The following is a 20,206-nucleotide window of genomic DNA, read 5'->3' on the forward strand; positions in this document are numbered from 1 at the left end:
CAACTCTATAGAAATGTAACAATACATTTGAAAGTTAGTCTGGCAATGTCACCAGAAGCAGAACCCCTGCATGAGCTGCATGTTGCTGTGCATGAGAGAGAGAGAGAGAGAGAGAGAGAGAGAGAAAGAGAGCGAGTGCGAGTGATCTGCCCCCTGCACTGCCCCTCACACGCAGGCTCCGAGAGCGGTCTCTCTCTTCTGGATTAGGAACAGCGGAAATCAGTCAGAAACAGAGCTGGTGAGATGAAATGTGCAAGAGATATTTTATGTGGCAATAATAAGTAGGACATCGTTTTTCTTAATTTCTCCAGTACAGACAGCAGAATGAATAACACTGATGCTTACCGATACTCCGGTCTTTAAAAATTTTCCCCAAATTTAACTCAAATGCATTAAGAGAAAACCCATTTTTATTTTAAATAAATGTTAGAATTTATATAAGAGTATTTCTGGCCTGACCTGTATCTCCGTCCTTCCTGCAGCAGCTGAGACTGTATCATGGCCTCTGTGTTCATCCATCGTACAGAGATAACAGATACACTGTTGGTCGGTACGGCAGTAGACCTCCAGGGGTTTGTCATGCTGGGAACAGAGCTTGTCCTGCAGATGTCCAGTGGCACCAGTCAGCTTGTGCTTCTTAAAAGCTGGAGACTCATAGTGAGGCTGGAGGTGAGATTCACAGTAAGAGGCCAGACACACCAGGCAGGACTTGACAGCTTTGTGTTTTCTCCCAGTACAGAAATCACACTCCACATCTCCAGGTCCAGCATAATCATCATCAGGAGTAGCTGCTTGTAGTCCAGTCTTCTTCAGTTTCTCCACCAATTCAGCCACCATGGTGTTTCTGTGCAGAACAGGTCTGGGTGTGAAGGTCTGTCTGCACTGGGGGCAGCTGTAAACTCCATCATGATCCTCCTGATCCCAGCAGCTCTTAATGCAGTTCATACAGTAATTGTGTCCGCAGGCTGTAGTCACTGGATCCTTCAGCTGATCCAGACAGATTGAACAGCAGAACTGGTTCAGATCCAGTGCTGAACTGGCTTCAGCCATTTTACTGCAAACCCTGATAGGATTCAGTTTCAGTTTCACCAACAGTCGTCTGTGTGTGAGAGTGGGAGGAACTTCCTGCTTCTCAGGCTGCAGTAGGTATGGTTTGCAGTAGGTGTGGTTCTGGGCTGAGGCCAGACTGAGGAGAACAGACTGGGAAAACACTGGATTTTAAGTTTTAAATAAAAGTCTTGCATCATACAAACTATTCAAACAACAGACATTCATTTAGCGATTATGAGTATCACTGTTACTGAGATTATTTTTCCCCAAACAAGCTATAATCCCACTATTTGATTTTGTAGATATAAATTAGATAGAAAGGTATAAGAGAGAAGATCTTTTTTTGCGAATATATTTTATTGCTTAAAGACAATAACACTGAACACAAAACACTACAATGCTTGACTGGAAAGTAGTAAAACCAATATATGAGCAGTAGTGAGAAAAAGAAAAACAATTAAATGATAAAAATAAAGAAAATAAATAAATAAAAAGAAAAGGGGGGAGCATGAGAGAGAGTGAATCATGCCACTCACATCAAATTGACAGGTTGGGTCTAAGGTCACGAAGATTAAAATGTCAAAAGGGGGCGGGGCCAGGCAAGGCCCAGACGTGGGCCATGTGACGTCACAAATATTGTTCATGGTTGATGATAATTTTTCCAGATGTGTAGGGGGTATGAAATTAGTTATGGTTCGTTACTATTTATTTTATTAAATTTGATTTAATTCAATTGTGTGCTTATGCATACGAGTGTGATTATGCCTGAAATGCTATAGCCTGTGCTATGAGGGTCAAAAAAAATTATCGAGTGTGACCGTCTGCTGCCGGGGTCTGCCGCCGTGGTTTGGGCTGGTTTGGGTTTGTGATTTGGATGCGGATGTTTGAAGAAAAGGGGGATTTCTTCCACACGCTGTTCAAGGATAGTCGGGGGCGTAAGGAGATGCAAGCATTGAAAAAACTTATAATGTAATATCCATGTGTGGGGTGAGCAAAAGATCGGAATGCTAGCAATGGGGAAGAACGGACAACCATTATCAAGTAGTCTAACATTTTACAGATGTTACACCAAATATATGCATTTATCAAATGTGTTGTTGTTAATTTATCTTGAACATAGTTGTACATTGTTTATTTTTCAAACATGTTACACAAATTGTATAAATTTATCAGATGAGTTTTTTTTGGTAATATAACTTGACCATAGTTTTTTAGTCACACAAATGTTTTAAGAAGTAACATGAAAGTTTTTCAAAGTAAGATGTACAGATGTTTTAAAAAGTAACATGAAAGTTTTTCAAAGTAAGATGTACAAATGTTTTAAAATGTAACATGAAAGTTTTTCACAGTAAGATGTACAGATGTTTTATAATGTAACATGAAAGTTTTTCAAAGTAAGATGTACAAATGTTTTAAAATGTAACATGAAAGTTTTTCAAAGATGTACAAATGTTTTAAAATGTGACATGAAAGTTTTTCAGATGTACAGATGTTTTAAGATGTAAGATGTTTGGGTGTTTTACAAAAACATTTTGTTATGTGTATGCAGCCCAAGTGTATTTTTAAAATGTACAAAGTTTTATGCATTCATTTTGTGAATTAGTTTTGAAATATATGAACATGGCTTTTATTTTACAAAAGCAAAGTTGTAAAAATTTTGTAGGCTTTTTATCGAAGGAGATTTTGTTAATGTAACATGAAGTTTTTTTTTTATTTTCAAAGTTGCACAAGTGTTTTAAAATGTATCATGTATACCTGTGTTTTATTTTTCAAGCTTGTACAAAAATGTTTGTGTACATTTATCAAATGAGTTTTTAAAATGTACCATGACCGGGTGTTTTATTATTCAAAAAAAAAGTTGTACATATGTTTTGTTATATGTATGCAGCACGGTTGTGTTTTTAAAATGTACTAATTTTGTGGGGTGGTGGGAATAAAGCGTATTTAAAGGGGTACCTGTTGGAGAAAGCGCCAAAGCTTTATGTTGGAGAAAGCGCCAGGCTTTCCACCCCAACTCCGCACACACTTTTAATTACGAGACAACACACTTAAAGTTTTACTTTTTACTTGCGCAAGGGTACCCACACTCTCAGCAGAATGTGCTACCAAGGGTGGTTCCCCTTGGCTCCTTTATTTATAGTCAGTGGGAGGCGCAGGGGTCTAGCAAAATAGGGAGGTGAGAGCAAGAAGAGAAAGTTCTGGTTTTGAATCTAAAGTATGAGGCTAGAGGAAAACAAAATTATGTATATACACATTTACACTCATTGCTGATTATACAGAAATGATAACAAATGATTAATAAGTTTCTTCAACCTAACAGTACCTCCTGTTTATCATGACAGTATGATCAGGAACATCAGTACTGAACAAGTTGCAAAAGCACTTTCAGTACAACCGTCATTTAGACCACATCATCATCATTGTCAAGAGGGCCAGGCAAGGTTAGTAAGTCCATCCGTTCTTCTGCAGTGTATAGCAGAAAAACAGAACTAAAAGTGTGTTGTATCATGGAACGAAGGCAGGGTAGAATACAAATGAAACAACAACAAACAAGTAATAATGTATTGTTCATAACACATTGAGTGATTAAATGTTTTAGGGTCCATGTTCAGGTGGACAGATAAGGGTAAGGATATATTTGACACTTTTATAGCAAAATCGATCCAAAACTGCTGCGCACATGTACCATTATCCAAACCAGCGGTGTATGGATCGGTGTCATCTATTTTTATATAATCATGCTGATAGCCTACACCTGCAAAAGAGGCAGCACACTTTGCTTGTGACTTATTCATAGGTTTCCCATATATACTTAACCCATCGACATGAGTTGGCATGTGGGTACAGACATAACAGTTAGTTAAATTGTCCTTTTTTGTGGTGTCATGAACATAACGGTACTAGTAGTTCTGTAAGAAAGGATGGGTCTCATTTGTAGAGACAGGTCTCAGGTGGGAGCCATCATGTGTCCATCTAGGTGGGCGAAACACTTGTCTTGGTGAGTGCAGGAGCAGACCAACAATTCCCATGAAGAGAATTGTGCCGAGAGTCACCTTACCACATCCCCACCCAATCAGAGCCATTCTAAATGGAGTGCAGATCAGCTGTTTTCTTCACCGGGTTGAGACGTCAGTATCCTATTGATTGCTGCGCCTTTGTAGCGAACTTCCACTGCTACTCCGAAGGTGAAGAGATCTCTGATACGGGCTTGATGGGCTTACAATGACTCTTGTGTATCCAGGAAGGTCGCTCTGCTATCTTCACCGCTGTTGGTGTTGTGAGGAGGACTTGATAAGGTCCGTCCCACCGAGGCGTGCTCCACTCCTTTCGCAACAGGACCTTGACCAGGATCCAATCCCCTGGCTGCAAGTTATCCTGTTGATTAGAAACAGAATTTACTGGCAGACTACTGGGGTTATGTTTTTGTTGTGATGATAGCAACTTTCGCATCCAATTAGCCAACGTATTTTCTCTGTCTGCTTTTCCTATATCACTCATTTCGGTTGCTAAGGGAAACGGTCTACCATACACTACTTCAAAAGGTGTCAATCCTGCAGGAGTGGGAGTTATTCTCATCCATAATTTTACTAGAGACAAACATTCTGGCCACGGCCTTTTTGTCTCTTCCATTGTCTTTCTGAGCCTTGTTTTAATGGTGCCATTAGTTCTTTCTACCAAGCCTGCGCTCTGGGGGTGATAAGCACAATGATTTTTGATCGTAAACCCGAGTGCTTGTGAGCAGAGGGACATGGTCTGATTCACAAAATGAGTCCCATTGTCTGATCTTATAATATGAGGTATGCCATAGGTAGGGAAATAATGGCCTACCAAACATTTTGCAACGGTCATTGCATCACAGTGTTTTACAGGGTATATTTCTACCCACTTAGAAAAGGTGTCTATAATGACTAGACAGTACTTCTTCCCTTGTGACCAAGATAATTCAATAAAATCCATATGTACAACTTGAAATGGGTACTCAGCTGCGGGAAACTGGCCACGTTTTGGTCTCATGTTGCCCTGTGCATTATGTTTACAGCGAATTAAGCATGCTCGACAAAATTGCTTTGCATAATCAGAAAAATTTCTAGCGTAAAAGTATTGCTGGATGATATGTACCACCCCTCCTGTTGAGACATGAGTATTTCCATGGCTCACTAAGGCAGCTGTTTTGTATAAGTTTTTTGGTAGGATGGGCTTGTCATTCATATAGTAAGTTTTCCCTTGCTGTATTGCTCCTCTTTTGATCCAACTCTGTATTTCTGTTTTAGGAGCATGAGTCTGTGCATCACATAGTACATCACTGTCTATTAATAATACATCTGTCACAGTTAAGGTAGGCTGTTTTTGTGCAGCTTTTCGCTGTCATGTCCGCAAAACTGTTTCCTTTAACTATTGCGGAAGCATCGGTTTGGTGTGCTTTACATTTGCATATTGCAAGGCAAGTTGGAAATTGCACAACATCTAACAACCTAAGTAGTAAGTTTGTGTGAGTTAGAGACGTTCCCTGCAATGTTTTGAATCCTCTATTTTTCCACACTCTTGCATGGTGATGAACAGCTCCAAACACATATTGACTAAGTGTATATAGTAAGCGACTTATTTTTGAATAGCTCGCATGCCCTAATTACAGCATAGAGTTCAGCCGCTTGTGCTGAACAAGCAGGGGGAAGTGCATTGGCCTCTAACACTTCAGTAGATGTAACTACAGCATATCTGACCTTGTTCTTGCCCATATCATTTTTTGATGCTGATCCATCTACAAAAACAACCATTGAATCTGGTATTGGGGTTTGTAAAATATCTGCTCTGGGTTTAGTTTGCTCTTCCACAACTGCTTTGCACGAATGTGGCTCTCCATCTTCCGTTGTCGGAAGAAGGGTGCTAGGGTTGAGAGGACCACATCGCTGTATTGTAATGTTTGACTGAGAAAGCAGGAGTGAGACTAAGGTCAGATGTCTAGCATGTGTGAGGAACGGAAGTGGCGTTTGCAAAAGAACCAATGAGACCGAATGTGGCACCTTCAGGGTGAGTGGGTGATACAACACTAGTTCTGCTGATAATTTTACTTCTTCTGCAGCAGCTGCACATGCTTGCAAACACTGCGGAAAACCAGCTGCTACTGCATCAAATCGTTTAGAATAGAACACTAACGGTCTCTCTTTTTCTCCGAATGGCTGTGTTAATGCTGCTTTCATATACCCTTGATTTGCATCAACACATAGGGTAAATGGTTGTTGATAATCTGGTAAGGCAAGTATCACATTTGTTTGTAGCATCATTTTTAAGTTTGTGAATGCCAATTCTCCTTCTTTTGTCCACTGAATTTTATCTTTCAGTGCCATGTCCTTCCCATAAATTAGGGTTTGCAGAGGTTGAACGAGTGCGGCATAATCAGGTAGCCATTCTCTGCAATAATTACAAAGTCCTAGGAAGGACATCATTTGCTGCTTAGTCTTTGGTGCCTCTTGTATTGCCTGTTTTCTAGTTTCTAACAATGATCAACCTTGTTGGGAGAGTTTATGTCCAAGATATATAACTTCCTCTCTGCAATATTGTAACTTTTGTTTTGATGCTTTATGTCCTGTATTATATAAATGCTGTAACACTAACAGTGTGGCTTCCTTACAATGCTGTTTTGTATCTGAAGCAATTCATATATCATCTACATACAGTAGCACTTGACTATGGGGTGGTATTTTACAGGAACTCTTTGAATACCGTAGTGCCATTGTATATACATGTGGACTTTCTGAAAACCCTTAAGGGAGTCTAGTGTATGTGTATTTATGTCCTTTGTAAGTAAAACCAAATAAGTGTTGTGAATCAGGATGTAGTGGTACTGAGAAAAAGGTATTTCTCAGATCCACTACTGAAAAATATTTCTTGTCAGGGGACAAGGAATTGAGCAAAAGGTGTGGGTTAAGCACATCTGGTGCAGCATGTTGTACTATTTCATTTACTGGCCTTAAGTCCTGCACCATTCTCCATTTTCCAGTGTTTCCTTTCTGCACAGGAAAGATAGGGGTATTGCAAGTGGCCTTGGTTCTACATTGCCTGGCTAAATGCCCAGGTTTTCCACATGTCCAGCAAGTGTTATCTTGCTGTAATAAATTTCGCTGATTGTTTCTAAAAGCACCTCTCCCCCTTCCTCGGCCTCGTCCCCTTCCTCTGAACCCTCCCCTCCCCGGAGGATTCATGTGTACTATTGCAACAGTGTCAGTAGCAGCGAACATTGTGTCTGATTTCTGTTTTTGTGCTTTTTGTGCATGTTGGGCATATTCTAGGGCTTGCTGAACTGAGCCAGTATTCTGATGTACCCAATGTTTATCTATATATCTCCTCAATTCAGGTTTTAGGCCTGCGATGAACGCACGTTTCATTCATTCATTGCTGCTGATAAACTCCTCCATTTTCCTCATTATGAGGAATTCCTGAATTCCCTCTAAACACCACTTGCATCCTATCCATAAAATCCTCTGGCTCTTCTCCATCTTTTTGCTTGCATTGTGCAATTCTGCCATAATCTGCTCGTCTCATAAACACTGTCTCTATCCTTTCATGTAATTCCTGCAGCTAATTTATCCTTTCTATCATCCTTTTTCTGCTTTCTACGTATGTCCCTTAACTTACTTTGTTCCAACCAATTATCTGAATACTTATATTCCTTTTTCCTTTCCTCCAACTTTCCTTTCTTTGAGGTTCGTAAAATTTCTAGTTTTAAATTTCCTTGTAATTTTAGGATATCTGGAGTGTGGAGTTTCCCTTCAAATCCATGTTTTTTCCTCCACCTCTGATTACTTATTTGTCCTGAACCTGGTTTATATCCTTCTATGAACTTTTCATCTCCCTCTAGTTCAATTTTCTTACTCTGACTCTTTCCCATTTTTTTTTTTTTTTTACCGTCTCCGCATTACACAGGTCCTGGGTGGAAATTCACTGGTACAAGATATATGGGAGGACACCAATACGGCCTTCAACTGCACGCTGTTCGTGCAGCGGTATCGGTTTTCAGGGATGAAACCTGTCCTTGGTCCCTCAATCACCAGTACTTCTTTCCCACCAGGCAAAATAAGAAATGGACTGACAGAAGCAACTCTAAGCTTCTATGATAGTCTTAGTCCAGTCATTCACACAGTACATGTACGTTCATACTTCGCTTAATTACGGCTAAGCCTAACCAACGTCAATGGACCCGGTTATTTCGCTGAATAACCTTGTTGTGTCACCTGTCCCGTGTGCTTGTGTCCCGTCACCGAGGTCCGTCAGACATCACCAGACGTCGAGCGCAGTTCTAACCACCGGCCTGATGACGAATTCACGTCACAGGTCTTTCTTGCACCCGTCTCCGAGTGGCTGCCGGCAGGCTTCAGTGTCGCTCCTCTCGGCGCGCTGGCGATGTCGTCAGGGATCCTCGGATCCGGCTCGAAGGACCAAATTATATGTTGGAGAAAGCGCCAAAGCTTTACACTCCAAATCATATATGTTGGAGAAAGCGCTAGGCTTTGCACTCCAACTCTGCACACAGGACCAAACTACAGTATATGTTGGAGAAAGCGCCAGGCTTTCCACCCCAACTCTGCACACACTTTTAATTACGCATTAATAAAGTTTTACTTGCGCAAGGGTACCCACACTCTCAGCAGAATGTGCTACCAAGGGTGGTTCCCCTTGGTTCCTTTATTTATAGTCAGTGGGAGGCGCAGGGGTCTAGCAAAATAGGGAGGTGAGAGCAAGAAGAGAAAGTTCTGGTTTTGAATCTAAAGTATGAGGCTAGAGGAAAACAAAATTATGTATATACATATTTACACTCATTGCTGATTATACAGAAATGATAACAAATGATTAATAACAGTTTCTTCAACCTAACAGTACCTCTCATGGAATCTACCAATCTTTTACCAGCTGATGAACCCTGAGCCACATGGGGACTGGGGGTTATAACCGTGAGACTCGACACCAAGGCATTAGATCCTTATGTCAGCAATGGTCCCCATGCATGTACACAGTGTAGGGTCAGGTCCAGAGAAAGCTGTAACTACGAGTGCAGCTGATTAATAGCATTTAATTTATAACAGTAGGAGCTAGTAAACTGCATTTAGCAGTCGCATTAAAACACGTTAAAGACTTTAAAGAATAAAGCCTTAGTTATTTTTTAATAAAGATGGCTTTTCAGTAGATGTTGGCTTTCCTATAAGGTGATCCCGAGGCCTATGCTTATAGCATCCGGGTGCCTGATTTGAGATGCTTACTGAGGATGCCATGTTAACACCGGTAACTGAGCTTCACCATGTGTCACACTTAATGAAACTTAGTCCTAATTCAACAGAACCAGTTGTCATCCACTTTGCAGTGAGATTTCTGAGCGAAAAGTTAGCAAAGTTTCATTTTCTTACTTTGCCACCTATCGGTTAGTAAGGGAAATGGAGGCGGTAATATGTCGGACACGTCAATGGCACTGAGCGCGAGGGAGTGTGTGGTGTGGCGCGAGCTGCTAGCTTATGTAACGCTGCGAACAGTGGGGCTCTGACGTTTTTAAGATGCGGCTAACTATCCCCGAGACACTTTAACCAGGTTCGTGTATATTTGCTATTAAAGCTGCTGTCAACGCCAGGAGGGAGCTGGCTACCAATAACATTTTTAGCTGGTCTTAAAGCTTGCTGTATTTTTCATTCAGTATGTAACCGGTGATCGCTAGGGATGACGCTATCCGCGGATCCCGTATCGGGCTGTGTGTACGAGACGCTGGTTAGGTAATTGGGGGCGTTTCGTAATGGAGTCTTAATTGGGTAGAAACAGCGGTACACGCAATGAATTCGGATCGGTGTGGATAAAAGCGGTGGGAAGCCGGTAGTGGGGGAGTGGTCCGATTGCTGCCGTGATACTCCTGCGAGCGACGGAAATGGTGGTGAGCGGTTGGTTTCGAGTCTGGGCTGCGCTGTAAGGTAATGAGTAGTTGGGGCTGGACGGGGTGGCTGGGTGCATTTCTGTTTTTTTCTGGGTATGTAAGGACTGTTCATCTCTACCCAGGCTGGGTTCGGGGCGACGTGTGTGTCCGGGTTTATGCTGACGCTCAGGAGATGGTCACTGCTGTTTTGCCTGTTTTGATTTCGTTTGGTTTGTAAGATTATGTGGGTTGTACTGGCATAGTTGTGAATAAGGGGGGTGGTTACTGGGGCTAACTGGGTGCTGGCTGGTATAGTAGTGGGGGGGGGTCTGGAGGGTAGTTTATGGATCTCTTCTCCATTTACAGCATAGAGCCAGTGAATGTGGTGCTGGAGTTTGGGGGTTGGAGGCTGTGTTCTTGCACTGCATGGAGTGAATGTGGGGTGAGTGAGAGGTATTAACTCCAGGATGTGGTTTGCTGTGATTTTGGTGTTAACTCCCACTTGGATATGTGTGCCCTTGGGGTGTCTGTGTGTGGTGTCTCCCCTTCCTTCCTTTTTCTTCCTCCAGGTAAGCACCTTCCCTGGCTGGCTAAGGGGTTAAGGTGTGATTATCGTATTGGACCACCAGCACCTGGGTTTTGCTCTCAACCCCATTTGTCTGTTTTAGTGGTGTCATATGCTGGTAATTGTTTACTGGCTGGGAGGGTTCCTTTTAAGTATTGTGTTAATAAATTGCTTTAATTCTGGGATATGCGTCTCTGTGTGTTCATGCAATGTAACTGCAAGTGGAAGTCGTGGGGTTAATCTGACGTCCTGAGGGGCAGGGCCTTGGGTGGCGTAGTCGGGGTTATGTAACCTTGTAGCCCAAGGTTACAATCACATACACGGTTTAGTAGAAAACCTAATCAACATTTAAATAAATAAAAAATAAATGTACAAAACTATTGAAATCCACCAGAAGCATGTGCATATTTTTCTGGTTTGCATGTTGTGTGTGTGTGTGTGGTTGTCTAAGCACCATCGGCCTAGGGTTTGATAGGTGATGGAGAAGCGTACGGTCATAAACTGCATGCGCTTATGCCAGCAGGTGTTTAAGTAGCTACAAACATAGACGCTTTCTTTAACATAAAACATTTAAAGGCTCATTCTTAATTTCAAGTAGCCTCTAATCGCCTTGCGCTTATTCTGTTTTACTGTAGAGTATTTTAAAACAATGTCACTGAAATGTCACCACATGTCAAAGTCGAGCTGACTTGTGGCTATTAGTACCATTTGTAATATATTGTGATAGAAAACTGCTTACGGAAGAGAGACAACAGACACGGACTCTGAGTTCACTTCTTTCTTTGTACTACTACTTCCATACATCCGGTCACACACAATACGTAGAAACAAGGAGGCATGGTTTAAACGTAAATGTCACTCAGGAATCTATTAAACCATTGTTTGGTACTATTTGGCAGTATTACATTCCACCACTCGCTACACTCAGGATAAGCAGGAAGATGGATAGATATAATCCATGTAAAAATACTGCAGATATCTGCACTTCATTAGATGCTTTGCCTCGAGGATGGATGATTTGCCCATGTTATAGATTAGTTGATACATAACTGGACATGGCATCATAATCAAAGTGATTATGAACTTAAGGTCATGTGCACAGATGGCTCTCTTGTCCTCCTCTGTGAATATGGGGCCTTAGGGGCTGTCTGGATGCTCAATTTGAGGTTTCAGAGATATGATGAACAATTTCTATCTTTACACAGAATGTCTGTATAATTTATATTTTGAAGAGCTGCTGTTTGCATGCTAAAAGCTAAGATGACATTGAATGAAAAGTATGATATATATATACAATGAACGTGAAATTACAGATAGGCACTGCTTTGGTCAACTTCGTTGGGTCTTCCACCACAAGGCGCGCGATGAAGGGGAGTGTCACTGGGGTGCCAGAAGTCTAAGTATGGCAGAAAGAGCACGAGTTCTAGTGCAGTGTCTTTTAAACACTGAAGGTTTTATAGAAATTGCTGCAAATGCATGCAGCAACAGCACAGTTATGCCCCAATCATCTGTTCCTTCCGTGTGCCACGCCCCCTCCTGTGAAAGACCTCATTTCCCCGACTTCATTCACAGTTTCATATCAGAGCAGACGTTGATAAAGACTCAAGCTGCAGATGAACATTCCATCCACCACGGAACAGTATATCTGAGTCACAAAATGAACTCCTTGATCTTCTCAGCCTGATTCCTTATGGTGACAGTGCCATGAGGGAGGCTTTTGACATCATCTCCCAGCAGACACAACCTGATGGAGTACAGCAGCTTACTTATCCAACCAGCCTTGTGAAGTGTGCCTGGCTTGTTAAATGTTACCAACATGTTCTCTTCAGAAGTGTCCAAGAACATCATGCAGAGCTGTAGTAATAAATGTGTGACATGACTACAGCATCACCCCTGCTTGACTGAGCATGCTCTGCCTGCATTCAGGTATGAAATCTGGAACATGCCGTGCTGAGAGTGGCTAAGGATGAACGCATTTTCGAGTGTGGCAGGTGTCCAGAATTCTTTCTAAATTGCAAAAACAGTGAAACTTCTCAGGACGTCAGTGTTTCTATTTGCAGATCAAGGAAAACACCTCTGCCACGTGATGTTGACAGTGTGACCACAGCAAAGGCTTATTTAGTCTTTGCTGGATAGATACACATGCAGCAGAAACGTTAGCAGTGTTAGACACAGTTGTATCAAATGTTATGATGCTGTCAAATGTCAAGCTGAAATTGAGGTGCACCGAGAAGCTGTACTCTGTCAGCATTGCCTACTACAGTATAACAACCTCTTCCGTTTTGGATTTATTGTGCAGTGAGGACATGATCTTGAAGTCCCAATGAAGTGTCACCATTTCAGGTGGAATCCATTGTTGTTTGATGGACTCTGCTGCTGACTCAGTTCCCTCGTAACATGATCTGTCTGTAAGTGGCATGAGATGTTGAAACTTTTGAATTATCTCCTTTGGCTTCCTCAATCAAACTATAGGGTAAATTACCTTCTGTGAAGGAGTCATTTTGAGGCGTGTTGCGAGCTCAACAGATGTTTCACACAGCTGGCCAATATTTTGTCATTCCTGTTAAATGTTGCCACGTGATCGTTTCATTGATTTTAAGAAGACTAAGTCTTCCAGATTATTACAGTAGTTAACTTCTTGGGATTTACAGGCCGAAGAGGAAATGTTTTCTCCAACTTTAGGTTCATCTGCTCCAATTTCCTTCATGTTTGAGATGGCCCTCTTTGCAGTGGAATGCTGTGCAGCTTGCTGTTCTCCTCTAGAAATGTCACCGTGCATTTGCACGCTTTCCTTTGTATTATGATTGGTGTTCCAGCTTTCTCATAGAATTCATTAATATGCACAAGCGCAACCTTAGCCGCTTCCCATATTGACTTATTTATCTGAGATTCTCTGCCGGTTGAGTACGGTACATCAGGCACCTCAGTCCCTGTCGATAAGTCGGTAAACAGGCCCCTTTTATCACTGCATCATCTACAGTAATGACATTTCCTAGTATAGATATTTTTGCAGACTACCTTGTTTTCTTTTGCAACCGCCCTCAACAACAACAAAAAAAAACAAAAACAGGTTTGGTTTTCATAGTTGAAATTCCCTTGAAAATGTTGCTGTATTATTTTGTGTGTCCATAAATATATTTTAAATTTCAATAGTAGAAAATAGGACTTAAAGGCAATAGGCCAAACGTCTCTTAGTATCAATTTAAAAATGACAGATGATTGAATATTATTGCGATACTGATTGTTAAATTATTAAATTATTGATTATTAAATTACTTGCATGGGGCGGCATGGTGGTGCAGTGGTTAGCACTGTTGCCTCACACCTCTGGGACCCGGGTTCGAGTCTCCGCCTGGGTCACATGTGTGCGGAGTTTGCATGTTCTCCCCATGTCGTCGTGGGGTTTCCTCCGGGTACTCCGGTTTCCCCCCACAGTCCAAAAACATGCTGAGGCTAATTGGAGTCGCTAAATTGCCCATAGGTGTGAATGTGTGAGTGGATGGTGTGTGAGTGTGCCCTGCGATGGGCTGGCCCCCCATCCTGGGTTGTTCCCTGCCTCGTGCCCATTGCTTCCGGGATAGGCTCCGGACCCCCCGCGACCCAATAGGATAAGCGGTTTGGAAAATGTATGGATGGATGGAAATTACTTGCTTGACAGCACTGAACCACATGAGTTTGGTGCTAGCTTTTACAAAACTAAAAGTTAAGTTTCTAATTGTCATGCCCGGCTTGTCCGATCCTCGTGTGTGCCACGCCCCTTGATTATCCACGTGTGCTTCCCCGATCTAGCCCAGCTGTGTCTGATTATTTTCACCCAGTCCTGTCTATTTCAGTCCATGTCTTGCCTTTGATCCTTGTCCGTCATTGATGTTAGTTAGCGTCACTGATGTTCGTCAGTGTTTTGTCCTGCACGTAGCCTGATTCCCCAAATAAACCCCGTTTTCCCCGACTTACGGCTTCCTGCTTCCTCTTTGCACTGGCACTGTGTTAGTCAGCCTAGAAGCAGAGAAGGCAGCAGGAGGGGACCTCGGAGGGGCAGAGGAGGCAGGGCGAGGGACAGACGGAGGGGCCGAGGGAGTTGAAGGGGACCCTGGCGAGGGCAAGGAGAGGGTGCAAGCGCCGGGACCTCCAGCTCGGGCGGTGTAGCAGGGGCCGGGGCTCTCCGGAGCTGGATCAGCCTCCTGAGGCCCTCTGCCAATCTCTCCAGGTCGCCCTGCGGAGAGGCGGGAGAGAATACGGCGAAGTCATGCTGCAGGAGACACAAATAACCAGGGCTTCTGGACAGGACTCTGCACTTTACTTTAGTTAGATGCACACAGCACACAAATGTACTTCCTCTTCTCTTCCCTTCTACTCGCTGGTCTCCCGCGCTCCCTCTCAGTGCGTCAGCACCGTCTCCGTCTGGCTGCATGCGCACACACGCATGCTTCTCCCGCGTCACGTGCTTAGCCCAGACATTTAGCTCGTTACATCGTGATTGACCAGGTCATCAGGGAAAAGACTAGCAGTGTGTTAGTCAGCCTAGATGCAGAGAAGGCATCTGATTCTGTACGCTGGGAATATTTATACCAGGTCATGGGAAAGTTTGGTTTTAGTATGGAATTTATACAGTGAATTAAAAAAATTTATACTACGGGACCGTTCAATGCTTGAATCTGATTGGCTGACGAACGTTCTGAGGTGTGCCATTATTTTCAGGGAAACGCACGGCGAACGTAGTTCCAGGCAGCTCTCTTGACCGCATTACAGTTCCATATCACTTTGCTTAGTTAACTGTAATAATATTGCAATAAATAGAAAAATGCAACGAACGAATAAATAATTAAATGAATAAATATACATGCACAAGCTTTTCCGTCTCATTACTGCAATCACACGTCCTTGCACACGCACACTACGGTTACACACTCACACAAAAACGTGTTGTCAGCGCTGCCCTGACGATTTTATCAGTTAGCCTAGTGTAGCAACTTAAAGGCTACACATGACATTTCTCACTAGCGAGGTAATAACAGCGCTGCATCTTAAAGCAGACTTACAGTTTAGAGACGGTGCTTCAGAACACTGTTGAGGGACACGCAGAGGTAGCCTAATTCATACAAGCTCTCTCTGTTTCTCTTTCTCTGTGTCTCTCGCTCTCTTTGTAATAACTTCATTATTAACTGCATTAGTCTGCTATCAACGGCTGAAGCCTCCATTGCCAGCTTTAAAATGACGTTTTGGAACTAGCAAAAGAGTCGTTGGATGAGATGTGGAAGAAATAATCCTACTCACAATAGCGATTTAGGTAGAAAAACTGGACGAATCCCTTGAAATATATCATCTGATCGATGTCTTGAGGTGTGGCAACCGTCGTATAAGCGGAATAATTGACTCCGGACCGTTGAATTATTAAAAAATAATGCACACCCGAGGTGTCCCGTCGTCAATTATTCCTTACATATTCAATATTATTAACACCCTGGATAGGGGGACGAGGCAGGGGTGTCCGCTCTCACTGACCCTTTCTAACTTGTATATAGAACTGCTGTCCGAAGCTGTAAGACAAGATCTCTCTGTAGAGGGTGTAACAATAAGGGAAAGAGAACATAAGGTTTCTGTGCATGCTGGTGATGTCATGGCGTATCTCAGCAATCCAGAGCTCAGCCTTCCAGCCCTAATGCAGATTTTGGATATACAGTAAAACCTTGGGTTGTGAGTAACTTGGTCTGCGAGTGTTTCGCAAGACGAGCAAACATTTTAAACACATTTTAACTTGATAAACCAGCAAGGTCTTGCAATATGATTATTAGATATACGCTTTGTAAATATGTGTAAGTGAGTATGTCTGCTTTGAAGGCACAGCGATCAGGCCTGCTTAGGTAAAAGGTGGGGAAACAGGTCAATCCTGTAAGTTAACATTCTTAAAGTGAGTTTAAGTTCCAACAGAGTTCTTGAAAACTTTGGTGGAAAAATTTTTCACTCTGAACCTGGCCACCTTCCTAAGAGTAATATACTGTCAGCACAGACACAGAAACAAAATGAAGAAAGATGATATTTATGTGCTACATCCTTTATTTTCATGTATATTATATTGAACAATGTAAAAAACAAATTGGTGGAGTAACTGCTTACAAAAGCTTGTTCTGTCTAAACCTGACACAGTCTGTCTATAATTGTTCACACAGCCATTTTCTCTAGGCTTATGTAGGGATAAATGACATCACTTTTGTACGGAGATAAAATGATTACACTGCTCACATCGGTTACTCGTAAACCAGAAAGAGGAACTTCTTTATTGGTGCAGACGCATTTATACAAACAGACTCGTAGTGCGTATAACGTACATTAGGAGATCACATACGGTAACAATAATTATACAAACCTGAATGTTACACCTGATATCACACAGCACATTCAAATCCTATTAATTTGTTTTATGGTAAATTTGCATCATCTACAGAAACACGCAAAGACAATCTTCTAAACAAACACAGAAATTCATTTTCAACAGACCTGCTCTCTTATAACTTTCTGTCTTATTTATATGTACAAAATGAAATAGCAGAATTATAGCTTGTTTGCGGAAAAGCAATTTCAGTAACAGTCATACTCATAAAAGCTAAACAAATATCTGTTGTGTGTAGGTTGTGTACAATGTAATATTTAAATCACAAACTCCAGCTTCAGTGTTTGACCAATCTGCTCTTCTCAGTCTATCCTCATTCCAAAACCACACCTACTGCAAACCACACCTACTGCAAACCACACCTAATGTAAACCACACCTACTGCAAACCACACCTACTGCAAACCACACCTACTGTAAACCACACCTACTGCAAACCACACCTACTGTAAACCACACCTACTGCAACCTGAAAAGCAGGAAGCTACTCCCACTCTCACAAATAAAAGCAATTGTAAATGAAAACAAAAACTAATTCAATCAGTGTTCTTTGGAAAATGGCAAAAGCCAATGTCACACTGGATCAGAATGAGTTCTCCTGTCCAATATGTCTGGATCTTCAAAAGGATCCAGTGACTACAGCCTGTGGACACAGTTACTGTATGAGCTGCATTAAGAGCTGCTGGGATCAGGAGGATCGTCTTGGAGTTTACAGCTGCCCCCAGTGCAGACAGACCTTCACACCCAGACCTGTTTTGAAGAGAAACACCATACTGGCTGAAGTGGTGGAGAAACTGAAGAAGACTGGACTACAAGCAGCTACTCCTGCTGACCATTATGCTGGTCCTGGAGATGTGGAGTGTGATTTCTGTACTGAGAGAAAACACAAAGCTATCAAGTCCTGCCTGGTGTGTCTGGCCTCTTACTGTGAAACTCACCTCCAGCCTCACTATGAGTCTCCAGCTTTTAAGAAGCACAAGCTGACTGATGCCACTAGACATCTGCAGGACAAGCTCTGTTCCCAGCATGGCAAACCCCTGGAGGTCTACTGCCGTACCGACCAGCAGTGTATCTGTTATCTCTGTACGATGGATGAACACAGAGGCCATGATACAGTCTCAGCTGCTGCAGGAAGGGCGGAGATACAGGTCAGGCCAGAAATACTCTTATATAAATTATAACATTTATTTGAAATAAAAATGGCTTTCGTCTTAATGCATTTGATTTTATCTGCTCTGAAGGCACCAAGATCAAGTCTCTTTTGGAAAAGTGAAAGTAAAATTAACTAAATATGCAAAATGTTATAAGTTTAAAAAGTTCTCATAGAATTCCTACTGAAAACTCCTATAAACAGTGAATCATGTGACTGCAGCTGGATACATACAGCAAGCAAACAGGGTTCAGAGGTTCACTTACTGTTTGGCTGAGCATCTGAATGGCTGAGATGTCTGAGCTAAGAGGTTGTGGTGTGATTGTTGCTGCCAAATGCTGTGGGTCCAGCATCTCAGAAACAGCCACCATCCTGGGATTTTAACACACTGCAGTGTGTAGAGTTTACTGAGGATGGTGCAATAAACATAAACACCTGTGGTGGGTCTGTGGGTGAAAATACCTTGTTAATGAGAGAAGTCAGAGGAAAACAGCCAGACTGGTTAAAGCTAACAGGGGGGTCACAAGTGCAAAAATAACAGCTCAGTACAATGGTGGTGAGTCAAAGGGTCTATGTCCAGTTTATCCTACCTCCAGTCAATCAATATTTTAAGAATATCCATCCATCCAGCCATCCATCGCTTATCCCGGTCGGGGTCATGTGGAGCGCCTGGAGCCTTTACCAGGCAGCATAGGGCACAAGGCTGGGGTCAACCCTGGACAGGATGATTAAGGCATTTTATCTCTGCTGATGAGACAAACTTGTTTTGTCATCTTGTTTCCCGTCTGTAGAAACAAATGGGAGAAACACAGAAGGAATTTCAGCAGAGAATTCAGATGAGCGAGAAGGAGCTACAGGAGCTGAGAGAGGCTGTGGGCTCATTCAGAGTGAGTATGAACCTGAGGAGAAGATAACAGCTGGCTTGTGATCATCTTGAATTAAGACTCTTCCCCAGAGTCAACAGATTTATAGAGTCATGTGGATTAATCATACTAAGGTCACTGTGGGTTATTCTGGGTCAGAGGTTTGGTGGGACAAAGGTGCCAGATAACAGTGTCACGAGACAGAACAGGAACAGGGCACCCAGACAGGGTGCAGTCAAAGAGCCAAATCACAGTATGGAAATCAAAGTCGGGGTTGCTAACAGAGATCGGAAAGCGGGTTAATCTACCCAGGGGAGTGAGGGAAAAGGGGAACAGTCATGGGGACACGGTGAAGGGGAGACACTCAGGCTCACCTAGATGGGGGTCGGGATCAGCAGTCGCTTGGGTGGGAGGGTCTGGGAGATCAGGCAGACAAAAAATTACAGGAGGAACCTCACAGAACCAGGGAGAACCAGGGCAGAGAAACGCTCAGCAGTCGAGTATAATAAGATAAAATCATTAATAAAGCCAGTTTACCCGGATTTATTCTACCAGTAACCAGGACTAAAAGGAAGCAGCTGTCAGTATTCAGGCGAGGTACATTGGGCTGGGAGGCGTGGTTCCTGCAAGCGATCCAGGCTCCTGCTCAGACACAGGGTTTCACTAACCTGGGATTACAGGGCTTATCCTATTTATTTAGAAAAATGTCATTTTTATATTCATTTGAGAAAAAGAAGGTTTTCATATACCTGTGCAATGGAAATAAACACATTAAACAAGTTACCATTAAACTGAGACCTAAAGGTAACACCCAACCTGCCACCAGTCTCTGCCAAATCCCTGCAGCTGACAGTGTATGAGCTTAATGAGGGATCATTTCCAATCAGTGTTTGCTGGGTTTCAGTACCTGAGGCATCCAGCATGGTGACGCTCCAAACCCCAGCCCTGTGCTGTTTTTATACCTCCTGTCAGCTTACATCATTATTGTACAATGAGGATCTCTGGAGTCTCAAAAGGGGCCAATTGTAATTTACCATCCTCTGCTCTCTGTGTCACCAACAGAGCTCAGCACAGTCAGCAGTGGAGGACAGTGAGAGGATCTTCACTGAGATGATCCGCTCTATTGAGAGAAGACGCTCTGAGGTGACAAAGCTGATCAGAGATCAGGAGAAGGCTGTAGTGAGTCAGGCTAAAGGACACATGAAGATACTGAAGCAGAAGATCGATGAACTGAAGAGGAGACACTCTGAGCTGGAGCAGCTTTCACACACAGAGGATCACATCCATTTCATCCAGGTAACAGA

General features: G+C 42.7%; 2 protein-coding genes and 1 pseudogene across 3 annotated transcripts in view; 2 read left to right on the forward strand and 1 right to left on the reverse strand.

Moving 5' to 3' along the window:
* LOC125740156 (tripartite motif-containing protein 16-like) overlaps positions 1-20,206 on the forward strand; it is a 130,608-nt gene that overhangs the window by 99,129 nt on the left and 11,273 nt on the right. The gene's annotated exons all lie outside the window — the stretch shown is intronic.
* The window catches only part of LOC125740159 (tripartite motif-containing protein 16-like), a 112,626-nt gene that overhangs the window by 16,304 nt on the left and 76,116 nt on the right, over positions 1-20,206 (reverse strand). Inside the window, exon 1 of one of the 2 annotated variants that reach the window (XR_007397458.1) lies at positions 460-1,090. Coding sequence is in view for 1 of the 2 variants with exons in the window: in XM_049011009.1 (XP_048866966.1) it covers positions 460-564 (105 nt within the window). In the remaining variant the exon portion in view is untranslated. Of the gene's footprint in view, positions 1-459; positions 1,091-20,206 lie in introns of those variants that run through there. The other variant, XM_049011009.1, reaches the window with a different exon arrangement.
* On the forward strand, positions 17,409-20,099 carry LOC125740162 (E3 ubiquitin/ISG15 ligase TRIM25-like; annotated as a pseudogene).

Source organism: Brienomyrus brachyistius, chromosome 4, assembly GCF_023856365.1.
Source record: "Brienomyrus brachyistius isolate T26 chromosome 4, BBRACH_0.4, whole genome shotgun sequence".
Classification (NCBI taxonomy): Eukaryota; Metazoa; Chordata; class Actinopteri; order Osteoglossiformes; family Mormyridae; genus Brienomyrus; species Brienomyrus brachyistius.